We start from the raw sequence: 8,669 nt of genomic DNA, 5'->3' as shown, positions 1-8,669 counted from the left end.
GAAAAAGGAAACGAAGATGGCAATATAGAGATATTCATCCTAACCTTTTATAGATGCTATAAGCCATAACAATTAGACCTGTTCATTGGTCGGGCCTGGCTTTCACTCTGAATTAACAGAATTTTCTAAGGCCCGAGCTTGAGCCCAGCCCGACCATCGGGCCTACAACTTGGGTCTGAGCCCGAAATTTAGCCCATACTGTTAGCGGTTGAATAGAGAGAGATTATAAAGAAAAGAATAAAAAAATGTATATATTAAATTATAAATGTATATTTTAATAAATATTATATTATTTATATATTTTATATAATATATAAAATACATATTATATATTTTATAAATATATAATGCTGAGTCGGGCCGGGCTTTTTTGACAAATCCCGAGCCTGGCCCGAAACACAGTCGGGCTTACTATGTTAGGCCCAAGGTCAGGCCCGTAGGCCTAATTACATGACCAAGCCCGACCGGGGTGCGGATCGGGCCGGGTCGGGCCTTTGGGCTACTCGACCCATGAACAGGTCTAATAACAACAGATGCAACTGCCCCATTGACTACGACAACGGCTAGAAACATCTCTCTTCCATGTTTCCATCCATGCTGACAAGCTGCACAACCTATACTTTCCATTTAGTTTATTTTCAATCCCATTGTTTTCTTCCTTTCTTTTACCCCTACAACAAGAAAACCCTTTGGCACCCTAATAACAACTTAAATATCCTTTATGTTTTCTTTGGTATTGCTTCCTTGGATCTCTTTCTCCCTTATCTCCAAACTGTCACTATTCAGATATGTTGTACCACCATTTTCCTAAAGCTTTAGGTCATCTAGTTTTCAACTTATTTGGCCTTGCAATTTATTCCAAAAAAAAATATGCCTTCTCTTTGTTTACCATTAGCACCAAGATAATGAAACAAAAATACCCATAAAAAAATTAAAATTTGCAAAATTAGGTAGGAAAATATAAAATTACCACATCCATTACAACATTCAATAAATATAAACTCATATAAATCAAGATGTAGAAACACTTAAAACTCTTAAATTCCCCAAACCTTAATAAAAAATGGCAGTATAGAATTTCACAAAAAAAAAAAAAAAATACAATCATGAATGTTGTTGCTCAATAACCAAACTTTCTAAATGCTAGGATACGGTTGGGAACCCCAAGTAGTGAAAACCCACAAGTTAATCAAATTGGTCCCCATAAATTCTACTTCCTACATCATTGTAGGCAAACAAAACCCAATGGTAGTATTATGCATTGCAATACGAATGTCTTTAAAGAAATGGAAATCCTCCAGAATGATATGAATGAAGGCAAAAACATGTAAATAAATCAACAATCTTTTTATCTTATATAGAAACTCTACCTAATTAATTAAGAAGTTGCAGGAAGAAATTAAACATCGTGATAGGCAACTACTTGAAACTTGTAAACCATATCTACCACTTTTAATTAATAGCTTAATCTCCATATGAGGTCATAATAAAAAAATGGCTACTTTCTTAACCATTTCATGAAACAGCTCTAAACTTTGAAATGACAGGATATAAGTGATGCAAATATAGATCTTAAAGACTAAAGAGGTTAAGTGGGCCCCGCATCTTGAACCTAGAAAACATGATTTCGCTGCATTCATTTGGAGTTTGCAATGTTAGAGACTTGTATAGTAAAATCTCCCCTTTTGATGTGGAGAGAAGGGGGATAGCCCTTACAACAAACATCTCACAAAAGTTGATAATCTATTCTCAAATAGAGGTTCCTCAATACCTATCCAAAGGGAATTAGTTGATCACGAAACCCATTGAATAAACATATCATGCAAGTGGCCATGTATCAACCCACCCTTATAAAGTGCAAAAATTGACATGGAACACCAGAAAATCATAGTCGAGACCCCACAACATGAGAGTCTCCCTCAATCAAGATTATATCTAGTCCCTTGAATCTTACTCTAAAACATAGTAAAAGTGAGAATCTTTGTTCTTACAAAGTTCACTTCCCCAATTGACCATCAATATGCTACAATCAACTCTCCCAAGTGAACGTTGGCCCTTAGTTGCAAAATGAGCACCAATCAAATTTTAATTCCACTTGTCCCTCTAATAGTAGGAAAAAAATCATGCAGAAGGCATATTTTGGTATAGTCACATGTATTTCTACCCTTTGTTTCTTATTTGGTTTCATTATTTACCCCCATTTGTGTGGGTAGGGTTGCCCATTGTAATCTATACGACTATCTCTTGCAAAATAATAAAAATTACTGACTACTCATACTTAGGGCTTGGCAAATACAATTATAAATTTCTAGTGTTGTCATTGGGTGGTCTGTTGTATTGTTTTTCCTTGGATGGATCAGTACTATGTGGTGCATCTTTATCGCAATTCAATTGAAACATAGAACAATGATAGGTTGCATATCTGGGTGAATTATAGGCAATATAATTAATCTTATTCCATAATATTTATGCTCTAATATCTCATCGATTAACTCCAATTGTATCCTAAAATTATTAATAGATGACATAAAATTGCTGCATGATTAGGTTCACTATATATTGATGATAAATTGAATGTTGAGGACCTAAAATGGTAACTCATGTACTTTAGGACAAATACGCCATAGTCATCACCCCTGCAAGCAGAGCAGTGACACCCATATTTAGGAATGGATTCAATAGGCACGTTAGCATATACATGTTGCAGAGATGGGTAACAACATGTACAATTTCTGCTGGGACCCGAATAGCAGGCTTATAAGGCTACCCACCAATGTCATTTATAACTGCACACACGATCGACTTATAAAATTCTTGCTATTTTATCAACATACAAATCCATGTTAAAGAAATACTCTAACAATTCAAACATATAGCACATAAACAACGAGAAAGTAGCATACCATCATTTCTGCAAAGTGCATGTAGAATGACATTTATAAAAGTGAAATTTCTTCTCCACAAAGAGTTACCAATGATGGAGGTGAACATCTTTTGTACATCACATTTTCCAGTAGGGGCCAACTATTGATCCAACTTTGTTGCCATTTCAACATTTGCATACCCCTAATTGGCCTTTTGGCTCAACTGCTCGAACTTAATCGAATCAATACATCATAGACACGTGCCCTACAACACTAGGAGCATCCGCCCAAATTAGTTAAAGTAAATAGGGAAATAGAATTAAATAATTCTTCATAACTTTTGCATACCACTATTATGCTTCAAAGTGAGATAACACTTACGTGGTTCTCTGTGCTTGGACCATCATCAACCTATGTAGTGGAAATAGGCAAGAGGGCTTACATAACAAAGAAATTAAGTGAGTAAAACCAAGCCCTCCATATAGACAAATTTTATAAACAAAATCTAATTATAGACTCAGAATGACTCAATTTTATAGCATCATGATCTCAAGTGACAACAAAATATTTGAATGATGTAATATAAGGTGTTCAATATGAGATTACAAATGAATTATCCATCTCATCTCCTAACAAACCAACACTGAGCAACCTCAATTCATAATCTACTAGGGTTAGGTTATCAATCACTTGAGAAATAAATAGGGGTTTTTATTATAAATACTATAGTCATAATTTGGGAAAGACCTAGATGAAAATCAAGGCATTACAAATGACAATATGAATAGAATATACAAGGGTTCATATATGGCACTTACCACTCCGGTGGTTATTTTTGTTAACAAGTTTGTACTGTTGTTGCTCCAATTACACACTAAATCGCCCCATTTGAATAATCATGGCATGACAGTGGGGTTTGTAGACTTGAACATTGTACTATGCTTGCAAGTGAAGAGTGCCAAAGATTTTACTCTTCTAGTAATAACAAAAACAAAATTGTTCAATGCCATATAACATAAGAAATTAAACTAAGGTATATATGAGACAGACTAGCACCCGCTGTCAAAACAATAAAATAATCAAACACATAGCCTAAATATAGTGCTCAACCATCGATACTATTAGCAACTCTATCAAGGGCATGTACTATGGATTGATACACACAACACACCCATGAATAATCCCAGATGTGCACTAGGTCATTAACATATTCCACCCAAATAAGGCTCACCTTAGGGCCACCCTAAGAGAACAATACCGAACCAAAGAGATGCAAAACAAGCAACTTCACCACGCATTTAATGGCTTCCTATGACTGTTTATGCACTATACCCAAAACCTTACTCCACCAAAGTCAATAGTAATTGTGTTGATGCATTAGCATTAGCATTACCACCAAACAAGTGACGAATGAAATCTGAGTTTAGAATATCCATTTTTGTATCTACGAGTTGTCCCTGTAGTCTCAGACCCAATATGAACGTAATGGTGCACTCAATGAATTGTATAGATTCACCACCTAGATTGAATGAATTATCCAAATCCCATCACTGAACTAGCTTAAGAATAAGCGTCTTATCAAATGCGATATGCAGGATGCACAAGAAGTGTTTGCAAAACCTTCCATTGCTTCGACGTGCTTTGCTCTCAAGGACAACCTTGCAATAAGTTCCCTAAGCTGTTTTAAGAACATCTTATGCCAATTGCCCATATGCCATTGTTTGTAAGTATTTCCTTGACGCCTATAGATAATTGTAAATCCGTACAGCAATTTACAACCAAATAATATAATGTATCTTATATTTCTTTTAATTTGGTTGTACATATTAAATGGTTGATGGTTAAGCTTACTGATTTAGGGGTATATTTATTTTATTTCAACTAAAAAATAGAACTTTTTTTTTTTTTTTTCCAAATTGCATGCGGATTCAATGGGATTCTAGGAAAAGCAACGAAAGATTAAAAAAAAAAAAAAAGACTAGATGCATAATCCACCACAAAAATTCGATGTAGAACATACATTTGAATCTAGTTGATATGTTAAATGAATTCAAAAAAACCCTATGCAGTAGGCATTTGAAATACATATTTTTTCGAGTTACAACACCTCACGCATCTATGCCCGTTGTTTGACTGTGTTCTGATGAAGAAGACACGACAAAAGGAATGGAGGGATATATCTCCGCTCTCGTCGATATGCACCAGTGAAGAGAATTGAAGGCATTGTAGATTTTCCCACAAAGGCGCTGTATTTCAGGCTTCAACGGGGGAAGAGGGAGTTATCTACGTTTTCGTCGGTGTGCATCGGTGAAGAGGATCCAAAGCATTGTGTTGTAGATTTTTTGATGAAGATGTTTAGACGTTTTGATGGATGTGAAAACAAAGGTGGGAGTGAATAGGGGATCAGGAAAGGGAAATTACTGCTCACTTGCATCTTAAATAGGCATTTTTTGTATTTTAGAATATGGGGTGATGTAGCATTTGTCGATGGGCATTTTAGGTATTTCATAACACAAGGATGGCATGGGATTTTCGTAGGTGGAGTGAATTGAGTTTTAATATTTTCATTTGTGGAATCGGGATATTTCAATCCTTGTACACCGCTTTTTACGATAAATATTTCTGTGGGTGCCTAGTGTGTAGATTTCCCAAAAGAGAAAAAGAGCTGATCTCACATGAATGTAAGAAAAATGTGTTTGGAAAAATTCTGAAAAATACATCATCATATTCCAAAATTTAAACACAAAAATCATGATAATCACCAAACACACACATACACACAAGAATCACAGTTGAAATAACACTTAACCTTTCGAGAATATAAATAACTTAACCACCACGGCTGAATCAAGGCACACCGACTCCAACGCACAAGCCCAACGTGCTTTAACAAATATTTGTTGAAAATAATCAATCAATGGTATTGGGAAAAAATATCTATGACCAGTTAGAATATTTGTTGAAAATAATTAAATTCACTGTATTTAATTTATTTGCAAAACCGATAAAAATAATAATGAGTTAGTTTATATTAAGGCATGTTTTTACAAGTATATAATGCGAAAATGATGATGTGGCACATAAACGCCCGCGATTCGGATCAGTCTCTTTTTTGCCGAAAAATTGAAATATTTAAAAGAAAAAATAATCAGTCATTCAGACCAAGCAGCCGTTATCGAGCGCTTTGAGCTTAAAAAGGTCCAAGGTCGTTGATATGGAGGTGCAGCTGCAGCCACAAAGCAACATATACACTCTCTCTCTACAACACCCCACCGCAACCCCGTCCTTCGTCGTGTCTCTTTGACTCCTGCAATCATAGCTCTGTTTCCCGCTATTTTCTCTACCTCTCCATGCGAAAACCTTTTGGCGAACCCTAGCCGGCCGTAAAATTTCTTATTTTACGGCGAAAAATGGAAGCTCTGGCCGAGGGACTGTGGGGCCTCGCCGATTTCCACGAGAAGAAGGGGGAAATCGGGAAGGCCGTCAAGTGCTTAGAAGCTATATGTCAGAGCCACGTATCATTCCTCCCGATTATCGAGATCAAGACTCGGCTTCGGATTGCGACTCTTCTGCTGAAGCACACGCACAATGTCAACCACGCGAAGTCTCACCTCGAACGATCGGTCAGTTGTCAGCGCTTGGTTCAAATTCTCTTGTTTGCATCTTTTTCCCCTGTTCCATGCAGTCTCTCGTGTTCTCTTATGTTGCTATTCTTTAAAGACTCGAGTATTTTGACGGAAATTTGTGATGCTCGGGATAAGGTTCTGTTTCTGGGTTGTTTAAGGTGTCTCTGGATTATGTTGAAAATGAAACCGGGGGAGCTAACTCTGCAAATTATTTGTTTTCTCCATTACTAGTAGATTTTAAGCATTTGCTTCCATATTTTATATTGCGGATTTTATGCCTTCAATTCCATTTTCTTTCGCGGATCTCAATGTCCATCGGAGAATTGGCTCAGGAGTGTAATTTGGTCCTATTTCAAGTTTACTGATTCCTATGTTTGGATTCATTTTAGTAGTTGAGCTGAATTTGGAAACTAGTGGACTTTAAACCTCAAGTCCATGTAATTCTTTCTTTTTTTTTGGGATTTTGTAGTTCCCAGGAGGACTTGGGGGCTGGGGCCAGTCATTTGAACTAAGATAGATTGGGTTCACTTTACTTATGAACTAACCTTGAATGGCAATTTTTACATCAAATGCTCTTATTTGTGTACTCTTTGCTTTAAATGGAAATTTTGATATAGTGATACAATCTAGCATATTGAGTGACCTTCTCTGTTGTAGTAACGTTGGCAATTGGCATGTATTTAATCTAATGAAACCTTTTCTGATTTTAGCAGTTAATGTGTGATTTAAAGCTTATACTCTTTATGACCCCATATGAATCCCACTTATGCAACCAACTTTTACTTGTCAAGTGAGATGAAAAAATTATTGTTGTCCAATTTCCAGTTCAGCTGTTTTGGGTTATGCTATTTTTCGGTAATGTGAGTTGTGGGCCATGTTTCTTTTACAAAAAAATGGTTGCTGCGTATTCATTTATTTTGTCAAATTTGGTTGTTATGTACCATTTCTTTAAGAAAGTGTGAGGTATTGTATTAAAATCAAGAAACAAAAACAGCCATTACAACTAAACACAACTAGGAGCTGTGCATCCCAATGCTTTAATATCAATAAGAATTACTTTACAAAAAGAGTATCGTGAACAAAAATGATTATATGGAGTGTTCCTGAACAATCTGTGAGCTGCCACTCAAGAGTGCAATCTTCCCCATAGAGCTTTTAAAATGTCTTCTTCCCTCTTTTTGTTTCCTTTCATTAACTCTTCCATTTCTTTCCTCCCAGACAGTCCAAATCAGCACTAAAGGCATGATTCTCCAAACCACTTTTCCTTTCTTACTCAAGCTAAATAAATACCAGCTTCTAACAGCATCCTCCATGGTTTCAGGAAAACACCACTGTACCTTAAAAAAGGTCAAACAACCTAGTCCACAATCTTTTGATAAAAGAACAATGCAAAATTGTATAAGTTACTGTTTCCATCTCTTCTTTACAACAAACACAGTTTGTATCATCTACATGGCAACCTTGCTAGAATAAGTTATCAGCAGTCAGGAATTTGTTAACAGCCAATCAAAATAAAAAGCAACCTTTGTGGGAGCTCCAGTATGCCATATCCTAGCTCAAGGAAAATTGGTTTCCTCAAATACGGCGAGCCACTCATAAAAAGTTCCGACAGAAAACATGCCATCCTTGCTCCATCTCCAACTTCTTTCATTGCTTTCATCTGTGCTTGCGCTAATAGAACTTCATTCCACTCACAGAACTTCAAATTAACTCATCAATCCACTCACAGAACTTAGTTTCCTTAAACTCTTTAACTACTGTGGCCCAAGACATCAATCCACTCACAGAACTTCAAATTAACTCATCCACACTTTTTTCTTTGTTACAGAAGACTCGGTTATTTGTTTCTGCCCAAATAGTTCCAAGGACAGCTGCAGGAATGGTCTTCCAACCATATTTCCCTTTCTTGTTCAGACCTGGCAGCTTCCAACACCAAATATATCTATAACTGAGCAAGGAATAATCCAACTAATACAATTTGCTTTGAGGAAATGCTCCCAGATTTTGGAAGAGACTGTGCACTGAATACGCAGGTGATCAACAGAAAAGTGATTCTACTTTTTTGGCATATTTTTCAAACAATTAAATATAAATATGAGGCTAAATATATATAGAAAAGTAATTCTACCCTATTTTTAATCCATAGCTACTATATATGTACCTAAAATATACAATTTAC

At 36.0% G+C, this 8,669-nt stretch overlaps 1 protein-coding gene across 7 annotated transcripts in view; it reads left to right on the top strand.

Annotated features, from left to right (window-relative positions):
* Positions 1-6,018: 6,018 nt before the first annotated feature.
* LOC148853233 (Tetratricopeptide repeat (TPR)-like superfamily protein) overlaps positions 6,019-8,669 on the top strand; it is a 69,956-nt gene continuing 67,305 nt past the window's right edge. For 3 of the 7 annotated variants that reach the window (XR_016099347.1, XM_088945244.1, XM_088945242.1), the window contains exon 1: positions 6,028-6,487. Coding sequence is in view for 2 of the 7 variants with exons in the window: in XM_088945241.1 (XP_088801367.1) it covers positions 6,275-6,487 (213 nt within the window). In the remaining 5 variants the exon portion in view is untranslated. Of the gene's footprint in view, positions 6,488-8,669 lie in introns of all 7 variants that reach the window. The other 4 variants (XR_016099346.1, XM_088945241.1, XR_016099345.1 and 1 more) reach the window with 2 other exon arrangements.

Source organism: Nelumbo lutea, chromosome 5, assembly GCF_056320005.1.
Source record: "Nelumbo lutea isolate HS-2025 chromosome 5, American lotus-T2T, whole genome shotgun sequence".
In the NCBI taxonomy this organism is placed as follows: Eukaryota; Viridiplantae; Streptophyta; class Magnoliopsida; order Proteales; family Nelumbonaceae; genus Nelumbo; species Nelumbo lutea.
Note: the sequence above shows the minus strand (reverse complement) of the source record. Positions and strands in the feature narration are given on the sequence as shown.